General features: G+C 37.5%; 1 protein-coding gene across 1 annotated transcript; it reads right to left on the bottom strand.

The window, feature by feature from the left end:
* Positions 1-3,306: 3,306 nt before the first annotated feature.
* STOML3 (stomatin like 3) lies at positions 3,307-23,078 on the bottom strand. The gene is made up of 7 exons (XM_063444863.1): positions 23,005-23,078; positions 15,635-15,738; positions 15,461-15,533; positions 13,995-14,077; positions 13,294-13,497; positions 5,721-5,855; positions 3,307-4,584 (listed from the first exon to the last, which is right to left on the bottom strand). Exons 1-7 carry the CDS (start codon positions 23,066-23,068, stop codon positions 4,393-4,395), a joined length of 855 nt encoding a protein of 284 aa, XP_063300933.1. The 5' UTR covers positions 23,069-23,078; the 3' UTR covers positions 3,307-4,392.
* Positions 23,079-24,779: the final 1,701 nt, after the last annotated feature.

Genomic DNA, 24,779 nt, shown 5'->3' with positions numbered 1-24,779 from the left:
TAGAGGAGTGAGTGGGAGGGTAGGGTGAAGGTGTGGTTTGACGGGGAACCTCGGATCTTTTTCATCAGACAGTGTATGTTCCTGATTAGTTTGCCTCTAGGACAATCTCCGAATTCACAAGTTTACTGTGCCACACCAGACTCCCCTCTACTACTTCCCTCCCCTAGATACAGTGTTCAAAGCAGCTGTTACGCAAATCGCTACACTGTATACATCTGGCTGTCGAATTACTAAGGTAGCAGGCAGGAAGGATGTCTGTGAACCTGGAAGCCTATTAGCATCAGGTTTCTGCATGACTAGCCAGCCAGCCTTTCTTTGACACATTTTTTTGCCAAGATCTATTAGAGTAGAGAGTGGGAGGATAGGGTAAAGGTGTGGTTTGACGGGGAATTTATATACATATATTTTCGTCAGATTGGGTGTGCCGCTGTACAATTCATCTCTAGGGCTACCTTCCTATTTTTTTGTGCCACACCGTTTTTTCCTCAATTGCTCCCCTCCCCTAGATACAGTGTTCAAGCAGCTGCTACACAACCTGCTACACTGTATCCACTTAGCTGTCGGATTTTGACTAGGGGCTGATCTCACTGTATATAGACTTCACCCACTACCTTTTTTGCTACACCTTTTTCCCCCTAATAGACTACTATTTGCAACTCTCCTAAGCTTATAGAAGTTGCTTTGATTATAGTCAGGGAGGTTTTTGAAGGGTGTGACTAGGGCACCAGTGGTAGGAATTGTTCCATATCAAGGACATTTCCCTGAAGCACTAGTGCTGAGTGACGGACCCCACAGGATAGGGGGACTTCCTTGTCATATTCTCAGGGTGACTCCCTGAGGACGTTTATCCCTGTCCAGGCACGTTCTCGTTTGTTACATCCTCCTGTGTTTTTACAAATTTTCTTTTTTCTTTTCAAGTTTCCTATTGCAGGCAAAACTATTTTATTACAGTAACTATTAAAAGCTATGTTTTAATATTCTTTGTACATATGTATAGTTATCAATTAGAGGGCGCCCTACCTGTTCTGACTTACCAAGTCTGCTTTTCTATTTATACACTTATGTGAGGGTTACCCCCTGTTCAGGTCGCCCCTGGACACACCCCCTAGTTGTTTACATTTTGGGTATCCAACTTTCTTTTTTATAATAGAGAAAGGACTAAAAAAGTGGCAGATTAAATAAACCAGCCACCCATATAGACCTGGTATCCTTAAAGAGAAAATTGCTCTAAATTAAGTAGATGGACAATGTCTAAGTACAGAGCAAAAAGGTAAAACTATCTAATCTTTATTGGTCCCTCATAAGGAACAAAAAATGTAGAAAAATGTATAATAAATATAAATGTGTACTAACTAGATGATAAACACACAAAACCAATAGTGATAATAAATAATAAACAAATGTTAAAAAATAGGACCAACTGTCCTCTCACTGTAATAGATCCAATTTATAACGTGGAAAGTGTCGAGATATTATGTTGCAAATAGTTGCATGAAAATAGATACTCTGTATACCTTTTTTGCTACACCTTTTTCCCCCTAATAGACTACTATTTGCAACTCTCCTAAGCTTATAGAAGTTGCTTTGATTATAGTCAGGGAGGTTTTTGAAGGGTGTGACTAGGGCACCAGTGGTAGGAATTGTTCCATATCAAGGACATTTCCCTGAAGCACTAGTGCTGAGTGACGGACCCCACAGGATAGGGGGACTTCCTTGTCATATTCTTAGGGTGACTCCCTGAGGACGTTTATCCCCGTCCAGGCACGTTCTCGTTTGTTACATCCTCCTGTGTTTTTACAAATTTTCTTTTTTCTTTTCAAGTTTCCTATTGCAGGCAAAACTATTTTATTACAGTAACTATTAAAAGCTATGTTTTAATATTCTTTGTACATATGTATAGTTATCAATTAGGGGGCGCCCTAAGTCTGCTTTTCTTTCTCTATTATAGTAAACACTATGCAATTTATTAATGTGGTTAGGTTAAAGAACTACAGCTCCAATAACGGGACATTTGGGGTCGTTTTTGAAGATGGTTTTTAAGAGCTTAAACACTTAAAGAATGGTCCATTCGGAAAAACCACAGGCAGGTCTCCTTTAACAATTTGCAAGGCTCAGGCAAAATAACTTTGTGCCATACCCTCCCATCCACAAAGACACATACATGGCTAATAACACATACATAACAAGCCATTTACAAACAGCTAGGCACACATAAATACAGAATTATCCATACATAACTTGTAACACACACTACCATACAGGAGCAGATTGACACACCTACATAGACACATCCAGGACACAGACAAATCCTGGCACACATACATAGGTACACACTCAGGCAGACATTTAAAAAGGTACAGAAATACACACAAGCAGACATCCACAGACCAACAATAAGGGAATCCGGCAGAGAATAAAAAAATAATATTTTTTAAACCAAGGCAAAAACTGCGGATCTGTTAAAGTTCTCCACCTGAGCTTTTGCATCAGTTTTATAATTCAGATTTTATTTGTGTAAAATATGTCAATTAACAAAGAGATTTTACAGTCTAAGACTTTCATTTGATGCATAATGAAATAAAACCCACCCATTTGTATTTTCTAGTAATTTCACCTGCTAGAGAAGTTCAGACATACAAACCATCAGTGCAAAAGTGTTTAAACATTTGATCAGGAGTTATATATAACCCTACATTTATAGTAAAAAAAATAAAATTACTTATTTACCATAAATGCTGTGACTAAGCACATGCAAAAATTATTAAAGAGACACAGATATTATACCAAAAAAAGAAAATAGCATTTTTATTGGATGAAAAAGTCAAACTTCTCAATTAAAGCTATACAAACAGAACTGCAAACAGACCAGGTCTTAAAGTACTGCATGTGATTATTTCACATTATTTTATTGTTTTTTTGTAATTTGTAGCTTCGTATAAGCAGCCTACACACCCTCATTGTTTGCTTTCATGAAACAACATTTATAGAATAAACAGAACAATATTTCTGCCATTTTAAAAATAAACTATTAAATGGTATAAAAATAAAAAATAAAAAATGTTTACTTTCTTATACTTATGTTATTCAAAGATTGGGTAATAAATAACTATATTGAGTTAGATGGGGACATGTAGTCAGTTGTCCATGATGTTGCTTCCAGTTCTAGCTGGAGACAATTTTAATGCTCCATGCATTCGCTTGCTTATTTCTACTGTGCTTCTGTTCTTTGCCATTAACTTGGTTTTGGTATAGTAAAACATACACATTCCTTAGCCTTTTCAATCTAGCAGCTCTCACACAAATATGGTTATATTTATGTAGACTGGACAGTCAATAAAGTGCATTTGGCAGGACCTGAAATACCTGAAATCAATGGCAACTCCATTAAAGAGCAAAGGGACATATGCCCCATGGCTTTAAATTACAGAGTTTCCTCAATTTTAACCCACTTAGAAAAACACCTCAGAGAAAGGGGAAATAGTATTTGAAATTTTATTTGGAAGGGAGGCTGACAGTTTAGGGACAGTTTGTTTTAGTGGCCAGTGTTTGGATCCCATAGCAGGTCTTAATATTGATGAAGTTCCTTCATTTGAAGAGCAGGTCACACCCCCATGGTGAAAAAAGAAAGTTGTACGTGAGTGAAGGACAATCATATAAGATATACCTGATGTTCTTAGTAAGTCTTGGGGTTGGTTGACAAATCCACACCTTGTGACTCTATTTAGTAAAACTCTTACTGTTTAAACATAATAAATTATAGAACTCTCATAACCAATTGGCAATCAAATGTTAGTCTATTTGATTGACATTGAGATTGACCCTGAGATTGAGTTCGACCCTTATTTAGAGAACAACTCATTCAATGCACCAGGCCAGCTGTAGAGGTGCTGACAATTTATTTTATTTAAGGAAAACACATTTTAAAACACTATTTTATATACAGTCCTGTACAACAATAATGCTATAAAACTATGAAAGGACACCGGGGGGAAATGACTCCCCAGACTCACCTCTGGCCCTTAAGTATCATAAATTCTATAAAATCACCAGATCTTAGGAGAATGTTAATATTTGTTATGTTAAACAGATAAGCAACCTCTTGCTAGATCAACCTCCCTAAATACCCAAATGTTGATTGTGAGGAAATGTTATGGAAAATCTTCACATTATATATGAACAAATATATTGCAAATGGAAACTGTGATTGCTCTGATTTCGGCTTTAATTTGATTTACCTTTTTAAATTTCAAAGAGTTAAGTGAGTCAGCCATTAAAGAAAAAAGTATCATCCAGAATCCATTGATAAGGCTAAAATATAGTTTTGTCTTAACTAAGGTTAAGGATTTGTCTATTGCATTTCTTATCATTTTAGAGCCGATTCTTTAAACCTGCTCACTTTTTGTTAAGCAGACCTTGAAACAGGTCAATTGGGATAGGGAATACAATTGTAGAGTTCTTCTCAGCTGCGATTGTATTTAGTGTCTGCAGGTAACGCAGTTGCAGTGCCGCTGGAGATTCCATCATCACCAGGGAGGCCTCTTTCAGAGCTCGGGATGCATTCATCTCACCTTCTGCAGCTACAACCTATAGCAATACAAAAAAGTTATCCAAAAGATTATATTATTTCTACTTTTAAAGATACTACAGAAATATAGATTGAGATTGCAGATTATTTACTTATTCAAAATATCCTTATGCACATCCCAAGCATGTGCTTCTAAAATGTTTATACCATCTACAATGCTTTATTAGCAGATATCCATTTGAAACCGGAGGTAGGTGAAGGCCGCTGGTAATTAATGCCATCCAGAGTAAAGTATTTCAGTAGATTAATCAGACCACGATACGCCAGCTGAGACCCCACTACTCAGTATACAGTGTTAGAAATGCTGATTGCATGGGTATTAAATGTAAGGAAACATTTAATCAAGCCATTAATTACACTATTTTTTGTGGTCATTATTTTCTCCTCGCAGGCCCTATCAGAAGAACCCTTGAATTTATGTGATGCCCAACATAGTCGTGTAATAAAGACATGAGACTAGAGTTCAATAAAAAAATCACTTCATACCCATAAAGCATTTCAACTTGCTGAAGTGCTTTATGAGCGAAGAGTATCTTGTTTTACTTCCAGTCTATAAAAGTGTCGATTTCAATGAGAAATCGGCACTTTTATAATAAAATCACAAAACACCTCCTGGTCGTCAAGCAAAAATAAAGCAAGCACTCCAGAAATTAAGCAAGCTTAAGTGCTTTCTGGATGAAGAGTATCTGATTTTGATGTTTGATTGTCAGTCAGGACTTGCGAAAGATTAACACTGTAGCCGAACTGGAGAAATTCCCTAAGTCAGCTATGCTTTCATTTCAGCTGTTATGACCTTAAAATTCACACTTTTGTGAATAAACCTGTGAATGTGAAGGTCTTCATTAGGAAGATCCTCAATGCCACTAGAGGTCTGGTATTGGACAAATGTAAATATTGCTGTTTCTCTGAAATGGAAAGGTTTGGCATTGTCCAAAATGGGAACACCACCTATGCACCAAAACCACTTTAATCTTACAAATTGTTTTTATTTTTGTTTAACAGACACTCACACTAGTTTTTTTTCTCTTTCTCTATAAATCACCATAATTCTATTTTGTGTTTTAAGGAAAGAATTCAGCATTCTATTGCTATGCAAACCTCAAGTATAATGAAAAAAAAAAACGTGATGTTTTACCTTCGCACGAGCTTCTCTTACAGCTTCTGCTTCCGCAGCCATGGCTCTTTGCATCTGTACAGGGAGACGCACGTCTCTCATCTCTACACGCTCCACATTTACACCCCACTCATGAGTCGCTGTGTCAAGTATTGCCTGGAAAAAATAGAGAAATTAAACCGATCCAAAAATATAGTAACTCAATGTTTCAGTTTATGCAGACTATGTAAGTGCTACTGAGCCAGACAAGACAAAATAACACATTCCCCCCTTCCCCCGGTCATCCTAGGCTCTTTATTGAACACTTTTCTTCCTGGCTATCCAATTTCCTTTAATATCCCAATCAACAACCCTAACTGCCCTGATGCCTCTCGTCTGCTCTGTATAACCTCCTCCGTTGGACTCACACAGTGGTCTAATTCATCAACTCATAGAGCAGGAAATGCTCTTGTCCTCATCTTCACCAATCTCTGTACCACCTCTAATCTCTCCAATGCTCAATTTAATCTATCTGACCGCCATCTGCTGTCCACTGACATCCGCATACCCCGTACCCAAAGTACCTCACCCTCACCATATCAATCTTGTAGAAACCTCCACTATCTTGACCTACAGCAATTCTCCACAAACCTCCAAAGTCTCCTTTCACCAATCTCAAATATTACCTGCCCTAACAATGCAACCTGCCTCTTCAACTCCACTCTCTCCTCTCAACTAGACATAATGACACCTCCTACATTTAAATGCAGCAAGTGCTCCCAATTACAACCCTATAGTAGGCCTATAGTAGCAGGGATTGGCTCCCTCCTTTCTCATTTAGCTAAATTCCTTGATAATATTCTGATGCCTTTTTTGGTTAATATCAAGTCTTATGTGAGAGATACCACTGAGGTGCTATTGAAACTTAAAGAAATATCACTTAAAGAGATATCACCTTTTGACAATTTGGTTCTTGTCACTTTGGATGTGACAAGTTTATATACATCCATTGAAAATGATGCTGGTCTGGCACCTGCTAGATCAGCATTCATGTCATTGGGTTTCAATGATGATGTCTTGAATTTTCTTATGGTGCTTTTGAAGACTGTTATGAAAGATAACTACTTCTTGTTTCAAAATCAATTCTTTTTACAATTGAAGGGTACTTCTATGGGCTCCAATGTGGCACCCACATACGCCAGCATTTTCATGTCAGATATGGAAGAAAAACTTATTTTCTTGAATACATGCTCTGAAAACATTAAACTCACGATGACTTACGATGTGGTTGAGATACCATTCTTGGACATCTTGATTAAAAAACATGAGGGTAGGCTTGTTACTGATTTATATAGGAAGACTATGGATAAAAATACACTTCTTCATTTCTCTAGTGCTCATCCTCCAGCTATCTTTAAAGCCCTCCCCAAGAGTCAATATACACGTGTTCGGGGACTTGTATCTGACGATGATATTGTTGAGAGGCGTCTTGATGAGATGACCACTAGATTTATGGAACGGGGCTATCCCTTATCATTGCTGAATGCTCAACTTAACCAGATTAAGGATCAGAATAGAGAGTATTTTCTTCATTCTCACAAACCCCAACGAAATGATAATAGGCTAAAATTTGTGTCCAAATTCGGGAGGTATTCAGATGACTTGCGGAGAATTGTATACAAACACTGGCATGTTCTTTCCCAATGTCATCCCAATATAGTGGAATTCTCCCAAAGACCTATGTTTGCCTACAAGAGAGGCACTTCGTTAAAGGATAAGTTAGTAAAAACTCTGGTCCCTCAGCCTAGTAGTGCTTCAACTGTTGTGAGACAAGGACATTTTCCTTGTTATAACTGTGTCTCCTGTCACTCTATGACCCGGGGGGATGTAATTCATCACCCACGTAGTGATAAAAAGTATCTAATTAGACAACATTTGACTTGCAATTCTGACTTTGTTGTTTATGCATTGAAATGCCCCTGTGGCCTTCTATATGTTGGGCAAACTAGTCAGAAATTTAAGATGAGATTTTCTAAACACAAGTCTACAATTCGGACTGGATTGACTGACTTGCCCATTCCGGCACATTTTGTAGAGGCTAGACATGGTGTCTCTCAACTTAGATTCCAGATCTTGGAACAAATTATGGAATCACCTAGGAGGGGAGACAGGAATATGAGACTTCTACTACGTGAGGCTTATTGGATACGGGAACTTGACACATTACATCCAAGGGGCTTGAATTATGAATATGACTTATCTATGCTCATTTAAGGAATGATTATTTTATTTTATTTTGTTTTTCTTGTTTTACAGGATTTTTTTGATATTTGGTGCTGGTCTCTTTGACACCCTTGTTCCTCTGTTACATGGCATGATATCTTGGATCTCTTGGGGACTACTAAGATGTGGACACAAATTGTTCTCTCCTCATTGCACTGTTATATGATTATAAGTATAGGTATACACCTTTAATAGAAGTATTTAATCATGGTGTGATCGTGTTTTAGTGTTATAAACTGTGATCACTATATTATACTACTTAGACTATTTGGTCACTTCCTTGTTTTAATAAATAATTTTCTTTATGACTTGTGGCACTTGCACTTTATTACTATTGCTTGCACTTTACTTAAGCACACACACAGTATGCTAGTGATCTTAATCAAACTCTAGCACTTATTATTTGAGAGCTATATATTTGTATATTAGAAACTTTCTCTGTCCCTGTTTTCTCCATATTTAGTATTGATATATACTTCATGCATATACAGGTTATCTTATATATATTTTGTGTTTCATGTTGCAAATCTTCTTCCTTCTATTTCTCTTTCTTTGTCTTTTGCTAGGATAAAGTGTTAGATTTTTAAACATTTTGTATTTATTTTTCTGTATTTATTTATTTATACTTTTTTCTATTTTTCTATTTTTTTTCATTCTTCTGTATTTTTTATTTATTTTTATTAATTTTATTTTTAATTTTTTTATTTTATTTATTATATATATATATATATATTTTTTTTTTTATTATTATTATTTTTTTATTTATTTATTTTTTTGGTTGGAGTGATTTAGTATCTACATTGAATTTGTTATGCTTAATTTGTCTCTTAATTAGATATTGGCATGATTAACCATTATATTTTTGTTACATTAGATCTTTGTTCATACTGTGCATTATAGATTGTGACCTTAATTTATGGTCTGCAGGAGACTCATGTGTCTGATCACACAGACGCTCTGGGGAAATACATTATGTAGTACTTATGCGCTCTGTGCCTTGTGGCACATTGCGCATGCTCCATTGTGTTGTCTATACGATCGAGCACAGAACCACGCTAATTTGGTCCTTATGCCGATCTGTCTTTGAGAGGTTGCCTCATCTGCGTTCCAGTGATGTCACATGCAGTTCACACACCCGGAAGTGAGCCGCGTTCGGACGGCATTGGGGATATCCATCATATATTTGTTTTATGTATTTATTTTTTATTTTTTGTTTTATTTATTTATCCTGTTATTCTCTCTCCTCTATTTGGGCACTTATAGGTAAGCTATTCATTTAAGCATTTGATTATAAATGATGATCTCGTATGCTGCAATGGGATGTTTATGTATACACATTCCAGACTATTCCTAGCAATTGTACAATTGTATAGTAATTTAAGTTTTTTTTATCTAGTGATTGATGTATTACTGTTTGTTAAATTTGATACAATGAATATATTATGGGATTTGATACTTGTTTGTTTTGCAACATTATTTTTTGATATATGTTTTTTAACTGTGTTGTATCAATTAGTAACTCCTGTTAATTAGCTAATTGAATTATGGACTGATTTCCTGTTTGCCACTTTTTGCTATATAAGCACATTTTTCACCATGTGGTGTCAGCTTGAAAAAGACCTTTACGGTCGAAACGTTGTGTTGCATTCTGTTACAATAAAACTGCCTGTGGCTTGAATTCGGAGTGCCTGTGATTCTTTCTTCTTTCCCAATTACAACCCTGGCACACCAAGCTGACCCGATACCTCCAAAAATGTTCCAGAACTGCTGAATACTGCTGGAGAAAGTCTCACTCTATGTTTGACTTCCTCCACTATAAATTTAAGAAAAGTACTTCAATACACTCATAACCACACCCAAAAACTGTTTCATGCTTTTAACTCTCTTCTTTGCCCTGTCGTGCCTCCTACTTCTACCAACTTTACCCCCACAAACTTTGCTACTCACTTCACTGAAAAGATTGCTACAATCAGGGAAGAGAACTCTCATCTCTCTCCATCCACTACGAACTTTTCCCCTAACCACACTCCCTCAGCTGTCCTACGCACATTTGCACCCGCTACAGCAGAAGAGGTTTCTGCTCTGCTCCATTCCTTCTGCCCCACCACCTGTTCCCTTAATTCTATTCCCTTGTATCTCATCTGCACTTTGTCTCCTTCTCTTGCTTTGCCTCTCACTAACATTTTCAATCTCTCCCTCTCCTCTGGCACATTGCCTCTACCCTTCAAACATGCAACCGTAACCCCAATTCTGAAAAAGCCCAACCTTGATTCTAATTCCCCGTCCAACTACCTCCCTATCTCACTACTGCCGTTTGTCTCCAAGATCCTTGAGTGAGTTGTGCATGCGAGATTGACAGACTTTCTCAAATCCAACTCTCTACTTGACCCGCTTCAATCTGGATTCCGCATTTGTCATTCTGTTGAAACAGCTGTGACCAAAGTATTCACTACTCTATACTAATTCTCCTCGAGCTTTCTGCTGCTCTTGACACTGTTGATCTTTAACAGCTACTTCTCATCCTCCGTAATCTCGGTCTACGAGATATCGCTCTCTCCCGGTGCTCTTCCTACCTCTCCCAGCGCTCAATCAGTATTTCTTTCTCTGGCTCTGCCTCTTCTCCACAATCCCTCTCTGTATGTGTTCCCCAAGGGTCTGTCCTTGGTCCCCTTGGTAAACTCATCAGCTCCTTCTGCTTCCAGTATCATTTCTATGCAGATGACACGCAAATTTATCTGTCCTCCCCTGATTTCTCACCACCCCTCTTGACTCGTGTCTCTGACTGCCTCTCTGCTATTTCCAACTGGACGGCTGCTCATCTCCTTAAACTGAACCTGTCCAAAACAGAACTTCTGGTCTTCCCTACCTCAAGTGTTGCTACTCTCTTGTCTGTGTCCCTCCAAATCAATGATGCTATCATCTGCTCTACCTCTAAGGCTCGCTGCCTAGGTGTTCTCTTTGACTCCGTCCTCTCCTTCCCCCCATCATGTCCAATCAATCGCCAAATGCTGTCACTTCCATCTCAAAAACATTGCACGCGTCCGACCCGATTTAACACCTGGTACGGCAAAGGTGCTTGTCCTTGCTGCAGCCCTCTCTCGCCTTGACTACTGCAATCTGCTTCTCAGTGTTTTTACATGTTCCCAACTTGCCCTGTTACAGTCTAAAATAAATGCGGCAGCGAGGCTCATCTTCCTGTCCACCCGCACCTACCACGCCTTCCCCCTTTGTCAGTCCCTCCATTGGCTTCCCGTAAGATACAGAGCTTAATTTAAGATCCTGACACTTGCTTACAAATCTTTACACAATGCTGCTGTCACCTACTTATCCTCACTATTACACAAATATGTCCCATCTAGGTCCCTATGCTCTGCTGGAGAACTACATCTAACCTCTGTTCGTACTCCTACCTCTGATGCTCACCTTAAAGACTTCTCTAGGGCTGTACCATTCCTATGGAACGCCCTTCCCCTCTCTGTTAGACTCTCACCCAATCTCCACTCCTTCAAAAAAATCTTTGAAAACTTACTTCTTTAGGAAAGCATATTAATTAAACTGTGAACAGCTTTCCCTCCCCACACCCTGATTCCTCTCCTGAAACTGTAATCAAAACAAAACACTAAAATTTCTCTTCGGTGGGCTCTGGATACATAACTAGTACCTGAATTGTCTTGAAAGCTTTAATATAGGTAATTGCATATTTCTGCACTACTATCTATTTAAATAAAATATGCAATACCTAAATATATTAACAGTGTTTTTCACTAAAGTGAGAATTGTCAGGAATTGTAAGTGAATCCATAGTAAATTTCAATATTAAGGTCAAAGTAGACAAAATGTCTACTTTGGCCTTAAATTTCAAATTCACTTGGAATTCCGGACATTGCTAACTTTAGTGAAAAACCCCAAAAGAGAGCAACTGGCACTTCAATTTGTCACTTTAATACCCTAAGAATAAAAATGTGTTGGCACTTTAGAAATAACAATAATAATAATGATGCAAAAAATACGAATTAAAAAAATTGAGTCTATTTTTTTAAAACAATTAATACTAGAGACCTTTCAAATATTACTTTGAGACAATTAAACTAAGGCAAAACTCTAATTTACAAACCATTATTATTTGAAGATTCATTAGGCAGTGGAAGGTTGTTCTTTACATGCACATCACCACTGAACTTTCATTTTTATTATTTTATGAGCGCATGGTCATGGCAGAAATGGCAGAATTCGAGACACTGTCATTGGTACATACAGCAAGTACGCTTTTAAGGGTCAGGCTCGGGGGCGGGTAAGGGACCGGTTGGGGACTGCACTGCTTGGTGGATGCATGATGGTCAAGGCCCCTTACTGGGCTCCACACATTGCCCCCATTAGCCTCCTGCACAGCATTACACATTACATAGAGGAAGTGTTGACAGATCGCATACTTCCAGAGCTACAAGAAGCTGTGTGGAAAGAAAGGAACAGCCCATATTGCATGCATTCCAATTATCCTTGACCATGGGGATCAATGATCAAACTTTGGATTAAACTGGGAACACTACATATTACCCAGAGCAAAGTAACAACTGGCAGCCTTACACAAAATGTATAGTGTACCATGTATTTCCATGCTATTGATTCTAGTGCCAAGGTCCCACAGAGAAATCTTGTATGCACAAGAGAGACGATCCAGGAAGTGCCACCTTGGGGCAGCCTAAACACTATGTTAATGCAGACTTCTTCATTGGAAGAGGTAATAAATGAACGGGTCAAAGAACACAGAGACAACACTTCACAAAATGCAGGCAAACCTAAACCAGTACTATACTGACTAGACCTTGGAATAAGTACTTTAAGCAGAAGGAAGGGCCCTTTCGTTAAGGAATGACTTTAACCCTTTTACAGCTTGAGTAAGATCTCTTGGAGATCGAAACGTTGCATTTTTTCCCCAAATATCTGCTGCATAATTGACCCTTGAGTGCCTGGATCACAATTTTGTTCAACTATTACAGTAGGGGCAGCCAGCCCCAGGTCTGGTAGTAAGAGTGCGTTATTTCCTTTCTTTTTTATATAGCCCCATTACCAACATTAAAACTAACTTCCATTAGCGCTCGATTATTATACTGGTGATAAAATGTTACTCATGGTCTCCCATTCTAAGCCTGAAGGAGAACCTAACCCATATGAAGTAAAGTTATTAAGTACAACAGAATATATGGGGGGGGGGGGGTTGTAGCAGGCTTGCAGCCACACATCAATTCATTTGTATTTTCTTGCCCACCAATTGTGGTGCTCTTTTGAATATACTGGTATGTCATAAATTATTATTATAATAATTCACATTTACCTGAATATTGTGGGCGATCTCCTCACGGTTCGACAAGATGTTGCTAAGGCTCTGTGTTCCCAAAATATTTCTTAGAGTAGTTTGAGACAGTTGTTGGGTCGCTAAATGGACATTGTTTACATTGGCCACAGAACTTATTGCATTATTAATCTTGTAGTAGACAACTCCATCCACTGTCGTAGTCACAGAATCCTTAGTAAGGATCTAAAATACAAAGTAAACATTGTGTGACAAGGGAACTCAATGTTGCTGTTAGCAGAATAAAATAGAAGAATGGGACCGATTTTAGTAATCAAAGTATTTTTCAAAATTGTCAAAAGTCATTAATATAGATCAAAAATAAAATATGCGATTGTAATGTGTCCCAAAGTGTACTAAGCCAAGCAATCAGATGCAACAGATCTAGAAAAATGTACAGGTAATGGTTATTCAATGTTGCCACTCAGTTATTAGTCCAACAAAAAAAATAGGTATCACAGGATATTATGATACTATATAAGTTTGTGCATGTTGCGAAAAACAATACCACTACAGGGGAATGGAGGTATAAACCACTAGACCCAAAAATATCTCCAGGTAGCAGAGATGACTTTATTTTCCAACGTGGGAGCAGAAAGTGAAGATGAATATAACAGTAACCTTAGATATTGACCCCGTACGTAACAGTATAAACAGTACAAAACATGATAATGTGTTCTTACCTCTTGAGGAGGAATTGCAAATGAAAGAACTCGAAGGTCTACCTTAATGAAATTATCTGTGCAAGGTATGATAAACATTAAACCTGTTGAAATATAGATTATTATTAATATAAATGTATTGGGGATGTACACAGACACTTATTGAGAAAGCGGATATGGACTGCAAACAGCCCTTTTCATAAAATAAAATAATATAATATGACTTTTATATTGACAATGCAGTCAAAAAAATAAAAGAAAATACATAATTATATATTTAATCATATTTATGCTTAAACAAAGTATTACAGACAGGTATAACTTTACATACAAGCAAGGCATGTGCTGGCCTATATGTAAACACAATATGTGATCACTCTAATTGCAAACTAATCAATTACTATATTGAATAGCGAATCTATAAAAAAACAAAAATGGAGACCAAACGTGTCTGACCTCCACAGCTAAATGTGGAGTTAGTTATTTATTAAACTCTGAATCTGTAAATTAAATGGTAAAATGTAGGCAAAAATAGCTGGTCTGGATAACTTATTCAGCCAATAAAAAAATGGCTGTTTAATCACTTTCAGATTTCAGTTTTCTCCCATCCAGAGTTTAATGAATTAACCCTGATGGCATAGTTGATGAAAGCATCACAAACTTTGTCATACCCTGATGGAACGAACATTGAAAAATGAGAAAATGATACCAGGAAATGTGTGATAGTGAAATAGTGTGATAAATGTACTATTTTCCAATATCTGCAAAATCACATTCAAATTCAGAGCACCAAAAAAGATCAGCATGATCCTATGATATTATATCCTTAAAAAGACAATCCACCGCCCAAATAATTTTCTATTTAAATCACTGTTTAGTAGATATACCCCAAGGAAAACATGCATTCATTTAATTGTTTTTTTTTTTGTTTGTTTGTTTTATTGGGGATAGATTTAACCACAGTTTGCAATAACCGAAGATCTCTTGTCTGAATCCTACCCTTCTAAGCCATCATAGACCTTCTGTGGCTATCCAATCACAGACTGTGCAATGCTGCTCAACGAGAAGTCTTTGCAAGACAGGTGCTCCGGGCAATTACTGCCTCGAGTTTAGATCCACTGGGAAGTAACAGGACCACCAGTCTGACTGACAGCTAGGGGGTGTCTCATGGAGAAGCCCCTGAATTGGTGCACTCGGGCATGTGCCAACTCGTGTGTCTGCGTGGGAGTAGGCAGGAGCACTCATGTAGAGAGCGCCTACCACTTCCGTTAGAACAGGGGAGGTAATGGAAGGAGGCTACTGATTGATAGCCTGGGAGTTATTCCATAATTTATTTATAAAAGTGCACCTTTATAAACTGGGATTAAAATAGGATACTCCTCACCCGTAAAGCACTTCAGCAAGCTGACGTGCTGTTGGGGTGTGGAGTTGTGCTTCAATAGGTGATGCTGATCGTACATACACACACTGTGCATGCATAATATTACCTGGTCCCCTTGCTTTTCCTGAAATTATGCGTCCCAAACGAAAGACGACAGCACGCTCATATTCTTTAACAACCTAAAATGACAAATCAGACATTAGTTTGGGTATGAGCAATCACATGAGTTTTCAGAGGGTTTTTTTTTTAATTCTGTTTTATAGCTTTTTGCTGAACTTACCTTAACACAGAACCAGATGGAGAGAGGGAACATAATAGCTGTCAAGAACGCTGACAGTATCAGTATGACCCAGCCACAGAAGCCAATATCTCCTTTCATAACATCTATAAATATCACACAGAACAAAATGTTATATCACTCTTTATATACTATTAATTCAGTGGTTAATAAATCCCTTACACTATTAAAGGGACACTCTAGGCACAAAAAATGAATGAGAAGCCCCAGCCAACCGTGGCCCTGCCCCCTGCTGGAGGATATACATAATGCCAAGGTACACTTCACATTAGCCATACCATTGTCATACCAGTGATTGGAAGCAGTGTTCGGCTGAGCCCAGTCAGTTGACTCTCTCAGGGTGGCTGGGCGACCCATTACCTGTGTCAAACTGATCAAAAACGGTTTTACATTGAACAGTGGGATGGCGTCTGGGAACTCCCGGCAAGATAAACACCTGAATGAGATGAAATGGCTATGGTGCCTTGCCCTTTAATGTCAATTAAACTCCCATCAACTTCTCGCACTACAGGTCTTGTAGGTCACAGATATTTGTGGATCAAACCTAGTCCCATTATATGGTCATTTTTTATGAGCAATTATAGAGAAACATCTTTTTTTATAAACTTTTCCACCCAAAATATTGGTTTAAAAAAATAAATCCCTGAATTTAAATAATTTTGTACAGACTAAATTTGTGCAAAACATTATTATACAGGGAGTGCAGAATTATTAGGCAAATGAGTATTTTGACCACATCATCCTCTTTATGCATGTTGTCTTACTCCAAGCTGTATAGGCTCGAAAGCCTACTACCAATTAAGCATATTAGGTGATGTGCATCTCTGTAATGAGAAGGGGTGTGGTCTAATGACATCAACACCCTATATCAGGTGTGCATAATTATTAGGCAACTTCCTTTCCTTTGGCAAAATGGGTCAAAAGAAGGACTTGACAGGCTCAGAAAAGTCAAAAATAGTGAGATATCTTGCAGAGGGATGCAGCAAAGCTTCTGAAGCGTGATCATCGAACAATCAAGCGTTTCATTAAAAATAGTCAACAGGGTCGCAAGAAGCGTGTGGAAAAACCAAGGCGCAAAATAACTGCCCATGAACTGAGAAAAGTCAAGCGTGCAGCTGCCAAGATGCCACTTGCCACCAGTTTGGCCATATTTCAGAGCTGCAACATCACTGGAGTGCCCAAAAGCACAAGGTGTGCAATACTCAGAGACATGGCCAAGGTAAGAAAGGCTGAAAGATGACCACCACTGAACAAGACACACAAGCTGAAACGTCAAGACTGGGCCAAGAAATATCTCAAGACTGATTTTTCTAAGGTTTTATGGACTGATGAAATGAGAGTGAGTCTTGATGGGCCAGATGGATGGGCCCGTGGCTGGATTGGTAAAGGGCAGAGAGCTCCAGTCCGACTCAGACGCCAGCAAGGTGGAGGTGGAGTACTGGTTTGGGCTGGTATCATCAAAGATGAGCTTGTGGGGCCTTTTCGGGTTGAGGATGGAGTCAAGCTCAACTCCCAGTCCTAGTGCCAGTTTCTGGAAGACACCTTCTTCAAGCAGTGGTACAGGAAGAAGTCTGCATCCTTCAAGAAAAACATGATTTTCATGCAGGACAATGCTCCATCACACGCGTCCAAGTACTCCACAGCGTGGCTGGCAAGAAAGGGTATAAAAGAAGAAAATCTAATGACATGGCCTCCTTGTTCACCTGATCTGAACCCCATTGAGAACCTGTGGTCCATCATCAAATGTGAGATTTACAAGGAGGGAAAACAGTACACCTCTCTGAACAGTGTCTGGGAGGCTGTGGTTGCTTCTGCATGCAATGTTGATGGTGAACAGATCAAAACACTGACAGAATCCATGGATGGCAGGCTTTTGAGTGTCCTTGCAAAGAAAGGTGGCTATATTGGTCACTGATTTGTTTTTGTTTTGTTTTTGAATGTCAGAAATGTATATTTGTGAATGTTGTGATGTTATATTGGTTTCACTGGTAAAAATAAATAATTGAAATGGGTATGTATTTGTTTTTTGTTAAGTTGCCTAATAATTATGCACAGTAATAGTCACCTGCACACACAGATATCCCCCTAAAATAGCTAAAACTAAAAACAAACTAAAAACTACTTCCAAAAATATTCAGCTTTGATATTAATGAGTTTTTTGGGTTCATTGAGAACATGGTTGTTGTTCAATAATAAAATTAATCCTCAAAAATACAACTTGCCTAATAATTCTGCACTCCCTGTAAAGTACAGTATATGTTAATGTTGCTAGGTCATAGTTACAGTTTCATAAACATAAATGTGTTTATTCTCAATGTTATCACGTGATTATAGAACATTCACTATAAATTGTATAAGAAAAAGTAAAACAATATTGCATGAGCATTGCACATTAATAGAATAATCACATTTAACCAAACGAGATACACGTGTAGAACAAGATCGAGTAATGCATGGGACCAAAAGAGGAACATATTAAATGAATTGTGAAACGGCATTTCAAGACAATAAAAATAATATAACAGTGGAACTTGGATCTGGGTATCTGGGTACACTGATGTAGAAGAGGTTTTTAGGAGCTAAGGCTCCCAAGAAAGCACTTGAAAAATGTTAGAACTTAGAATACTTTACAATAACACACAAAACTGAAAGAAAATTGTGTTACACCTTTTGCCCACTCAATACCTAGATCACAACTGTAAAATATTTGAAAGATTGCATTTTTGTTTTTGCATTATTTGCATTGAAGTCCAGAATTATTGTTCAACAATAAAAGTGATATTAAAATGAATACATCGTAATCATTACTTGAGGCATGCATAACTGGAGGCACATCGGCAGAACGGTACACATTTATTTGTAAGTTTTTCTGTTTTTTTTTTATTTATTTTTTTTTGTGTATAATTACTCTAATGTTTTAAGGACCTGTGGGAACTTAGTTCCTTTATTATATCTGCAGAGCGAACAGAGTTTCAACACTTTTTACTACGAATGAAGGAGCACAAGACTGCATTTCTACAGATTTTAAAATTACAGGGAAGCAAATTTGTGGCTTTTAAATCCTGATGACTTTGTAATTCTGGACAGTCAGCGGCAGTCTGGCCAAATTCTGTCTCTCCAAAGTGCCATATGGTTGTATAACCAAGTAAATGATTAGCACAATGGCAGAATATGTTCATTTGATTTAGTATTCAGAGTTACGCCTGTGGCCCTCCAAATAAGAAATAATTCCCCTCCAAATCTCTTTCTCACTTGCTCACCTGATACCAACCTCCTATTGATCCTGTGCACCCTGGGCCACATGGCCGACACCTGGTAGGCCTACAGTTTCAAAGAGATTGGGTTGGCATGGGGCAATGGGGGTGGGATGCATTGATCCCCACATCAGTCTCACAGGACTGGAACCAAGACAGCTCAGTTCTGGTCTGACACCATGGGGGCGAGGGGTGTGGGTGGACATAGGAGGGGAACAGAATGAATTAGCAAACAAGACAGTTTATCTGATCTTTGTTTAAGTATTCGAAAAATATTCAGAAGTTATTGTTTATCATTGTGTTCCATATGCCCAATATGGCTTCCGGTTTCTGAGCTATTAGTGATTGTGGCTTTTATTGTGGCCAGCCTAAGGCACACCTGTGCAATAATCATGCTGTCTAATCAGCATCTTGATATGCCACATCTGTGAGGTGGATGGATTATCTCGGCAAAGGAGAAGTGCTTACTAACACAGATATAAACAGATGTGTGAACAATATTTGAAATAGGCCTCTTGTGTACATAGAAAAAGTCTTAGATCTTTGAGTTTAGCTCAAAATGAGGGCAAAAAAACAAAAGTGTTGCGTTTCTAATTTTGTTCAGTGTATATAATATATATTTTTGTTTTTTTAATTGGAATAAAAGACAACATGTAGTGGCTGTCTCCTAGCTAGCAATCATATCTATTCCCATCAATCGTCTCTTTTTTGGGGGGCCAAGGGTACCCTCTACTGATTACTTTTTCTCACTTGATCAAATATGTATATATTTTGCAGTACACCAACTGGCCCACTTTTACATTTTATTTTAGGTACATCTGAATGGTTTTCCCAAGTATTTTTTAAGGACGATATTTGGACAAGTTGTTGAAAGGTACACGTTGAGCCCGTTCTTTCACTCAACCGGCCCTTTTTGAGAACTTCTGTTCATTTAAATCAAAAGGGTCATCAATTTCTAGATATGGTCTAAGATCTTTGAAAATATATGATATCAATTCACAGTTTCCAATTATATCAATCCACAGTTTCCCCTCTGTTCCATATGGGGATTTTGGTAACATTTAACATACGGTACATTGTTGGGGTATGTTTGGGACCAAACATTTTTGGCAACATATTTTGCGTTCTAAACTGTATCCCTAATCTGGATTGCCTGATCTAGAGACTGTTGAATAGTAGACATGTGCAATTAATTTAATTCCTAATCAAATTTCGTCCAAATTCAGCCTAATTTGTCAAGTCAGAAACTGAAGTGAAATAAAACGGAACGGAATTGAATAAAAAATAATATTTGAGATCTATTTGTTTTAATAAGGATAGCAAATGAAGCTGTTAAAATTATTTACTAAACAACTGAAAGAGCAAAATTAAGAAAAGGACTTTCTTAATTTTGGTCTTTCAGCAGTTTAGCAGATAAACCCCTACTTTGCTATCCTTACATAGAGTTGCAATAATAAAGACTATCAAATTAGAGAGCTTTCTACTAAATAACTGAAAGATCAAACAAGAGCAAAAAGATCCCTTATTTGGCAATCGGTATCATTATGACAATCTGACAGATAGAAAATTAGAGTTATCTACTAAACATCTGAAAGATCAAACAACCTTTATGACCGCGTCTGCTTTTAGAAGTGGTCATGGTGGTAGGAGTCTGTATGTGCAGCATTTCTGCTGCTGGGGGGCTAGCACCCTCTATGGCTCCAGATGTTGTGGACTACATCCCCCATAATCCTCTTACACCCATAATGCCGGCAAAGAATCATGGGAGGTGTAGTCCAAAATATATTGAGTGCCAAAGGTTGCCTATGCCTGTTCTATGAGAAGCATTTGATTGGACTGCGTGAGGGAGCTGTGGTATCATAAGAGGCGTGAAAAGCAGCATGGGAGCTTTGCGTGGGGCTGGACTCCAGGTAATATCATTGGTTTTAATAGGGTAATTTTAACCATGTGGAGGGACAAGTCAGTAATGTACACTATCGCATTACTGACTACAATAAATGTTTACTAAAAAAAAGGGTTGGAGTAACCCTTTAATTAAACGGCTTTTCTTAATTGTGACCTTTCAACAGTTTTGTATATTACTCTCTAAATTGATACTGTATAAACTTTTTGACAACCACTTTCATTCATTCATTCATTCATTCATTTATTACCCATAGGGAATAATGGACTTCTAAATTTTAACAAAATTTCCAGACACAATTTTATTGTGAATTGAAATATATGACTGTTCTGACAACCTCCTTCCTCCACAGCCTAATAAAATAACTGGTTATTATGAGCATGACAATATAGGTGTCATTTTTTTTAATGTTTTGTTTGCGTATGATACATTTGTCAATACTGCCTTTTGTTTATGTTACCAATATTTCTATCCATATGGATTTATGACATTCTGAATGAACAGTTTATTAAAAATGTAACTCTGTTTTGCATCACTTTCCTATAGTAAAGCCGTTGTGAGCTACCATTTTTATATTCAACAATAACTCTGACAGATTCCATCCTCTATACAGGGTTGCTTCTTAATGGAACAACGAGTTACATCATCTCAAAGGTGAAAAAAATGTCTATAGGAAATATGTTCCTAGACTACAACCACTATGCAAACATCTGAGTCATGCTTACTTTTCTTTATTTGTCCATTAACAAACCCTTTTCCATTGTATTATCAGATAACCAGTTTCAAAAAGTCTTGTGAAACTGTAAATAAATACGTTTTTCAATTATAGGTAGATGCATTGGATATGAGTCAAAATAGAAAATGTAAAATGCATGTCTGTAGGGGACAGCATCTTAGCACCATAACCACTACAGTAGTTTGTAGAGGCTGTGGAGTTTGGTATGTCCTTTTAAATCATTATATTGGGTAGTGCTAATGTTTTTTTTTTTCTGTTTACCTTCCCTTCTCTACTCTCTCAATTAGTTTAGTTTTATTTACAAAAAGCTTACATTTACAAACACAGAACACTATTTTGTGATTGCATCATCTATTACAGAATGTCAATATACATAGTCTTGTCTTGAACATGACAGTTTAAGAAGATGTAACACGCCATAGGCAAGTATGTGTTATCGCTTTTTCAATCATGATCATTTTTCGTTTTAAAACTAGATACATGAGAGATTTTTCAAACAATGCTGAAAAGCAGGAATTTTTTGAAAACCCACATTGTTTCTTTGCAGAATGAATACCTGCATTGACAACAACCGAAATACCTACGGCCTTTTATGTCACCGAGAGGACAAGAAAACAGGTGCTGTGCTGCTGATCAATCTGGAATAATGTGACTTTGTGAGGTTTTATTTCTACACGTGCTTTATAGAAATTAGAATTATCAATATGATAGCCCTATACGGAACACTAACCTTAATTTTAACTGTAACGTTAGAACAATGACGATGACAGATCCAGTACAACAAATGCATTCAGAAGTCAATCATACAATTTTGTCTATAAAAACATAAATTACAGCACACTAAAATACAATTTTATGATTAATCACTAAACTGAGAATTATAAGAGAATTCAAAGTGAATTTCAAATTTTATGCCAAAACTAAAAAAATGTTGACTTCATCCAGCAGAATTTATCAATTCTGGCGATTTTTACCTTAAATTTGATATTTACTTTAAATTCTCACTTTAGAGAATAACCCAACTAAAAGTATACCTACCATACTGCCTTTTTGCATAGTGTAACACAGAATTGTTTTTATTATTCTGTAAGGAAGGACTACTGGGCTTGTGGAACTGGGCAGGAGGTGCACATCTGTAGGGTGGACCCAGTGACCATAGTGAGTGAGATAGTAGACCGACAACACATAGAGTAAACAGCTGCAGAGGGCTTTCCCCTAATTTGGCAAATATGCAAAACTCCTGATTGGATAGAAATACAGTATCTGTTGGCATGACGCCCACGACCATCAAACTATTATCCTTTTTCCTAGTTGCTAATGTTTCAATGGATTCAATCAGTAGAATATAATATATTGCTTTACTCCACAGTACTCTTACTTATGATTCTAGGTTTAATCAGATGAATGCAAGTTACACTTATGATTTATTTTAAAGGGTATCCAGTGGAATTCTCTTTACCTACTAACTCCTCTTTCGATTGTCTCTTCTGTTTAGGAATTTGAGACTCCATTGTTAGTTCCATCTAATGCCCTGTTAACAGAAGAAAATGAAATTTTATTTGGAAGTAATCAAGGCATTATACTGACCATTTAAATTTTTTTCATTAACATGCCCCAATACAACATTTTTTAAATATTGTTTCTTTTTTACAATAGAACAAACCTGTATTCCTAACACTATAGTGGCCAAGTTTATATTTAGATTAGAGGACCCCCACAACTCCAATAAAATAGTTTAAAAGGTTTTACTTACCTTTCTTTGGCGCCGAGGCTCCCTCGGTGCTGCTGCCATTCTGTCTCCCGCTGTGTCATCCTGGAGACGTCACACTCGCTGTGATGGTCTGATTCAACCATCTTCTGAACGCTCCCCATAGAGATGCATTGATCCAATGCATCTCAATGAGGAGATGCTGATTGGCACAGCGGGGTGTTTTGCCGCACATTTGCGACAGCCTCCCAATGCGTTCCTATGGGAAAGCATTAGATTAACTTATATCATCAAGTTTGATGAACTCAGCCATGGTGGGGCAGAGCGTGGACGGAGGCAGCTGCTACGGACCCACAACACGCAGGAATAAGCTGAAAATCCTTACCTTTTTAACCAGGAGTAATGGGGTCTGGAGGCCTAAACTGTTTTTTTTTTTTAACTTTAGTGTCAGGAATACACGTTTGTATACAGCATATGAATGAAGCCCAAACCTATCAAATGTATTAAAGTCGCATTGGTGCCTGGAGTGCCCCATTAATGATATGATATTTCATGTAAATAGCCCACTTAATTCCCCAAATACCACAAATCTACTCTAGTCCTACTCATTTAGCATTTTGTAGATCTCCACAGGCCTGTCATTGTTAATGAGTGGGACATTCCATTTTGATTTAAGATTTTAAAGGTTGGCTTGTTATGGCAGAATTAATTTAGACTTTATATCTGTTTGCACGTGCTGTGCTAATATATTAGCTTTACAAATACTGTTTATCATTTTAGTTAGTGTATTGTTGTTCTACATAACAATTATATTTCTACATACTTACAATTTGTGTAAAAACTGTATTCTCATAGATCAGTTTTCTAATCTCTCTTTTAGGCAAATAAGAATAAATAATTTAGAGGAAGTCTTGGAGTAGGGCATGTGGTCAGGGAGAGGTATAGGGAGCACTGAGAACATATTTTACAAAGGGTGCCGAGTGACTGACTTTATATTCTTATAACGTAAAGTGTCTATGTGTGTGTGTGTGTGTATATCTGTGAGGGCCTAAAGACTGAACATGTTGCTAAGGATTCCATATGTTGACAAGTCAACTATTGAAATGGACCCTGCTCTGATATTTGCTAAAATAAGCCCAGTTAGACTAAATACTAGGACCCCACTGATAAAGGAGTGGCTATGAAGTGTGCGGAAGTGATTGACGGTTCCACTAAAAGTTAATTACTGATACTGGTATACTGATATTAGTGTTGGATCCAGTATGTGTCAGATGACTTGTCCCAGGCATACATTGACTTTGTATATTCATTAAAATGAGAATTCTAAATAGAAACAATACACTACCTACTGAAATATATTATGTCACAGTAGTATTGTATTATTTTATTCTAGTTCTTGCACTTCTGGATTCTGTTACCCCCTGGGGATATTTTGGTGAACGGAATTTCATACAAGGAAGCTAGTGTGTGCAGCTCCCGGCAGACGGCAGAAAGCAGAACAATTACTTGGGTACTTTCCTGTTTGT

Source organism: Pelobates fuscus, chromosome 1, assembly GCF_036172605.1.
Source record: "Pelobates fuscus isolate aPelFus1 chromosome 1, aPelFus1.pri, whole genome shotgun sequence".
NCBI lineage: Eukaryota > Metazoa > Chordata > Amphibia > Anura > Pelobatidae > Pelobates > Pelobates fuscus.
Note: the sequence above shows the minus strand (reverse complement) of the source record. Positions and strands in the feature narration are given on the sequence as shown.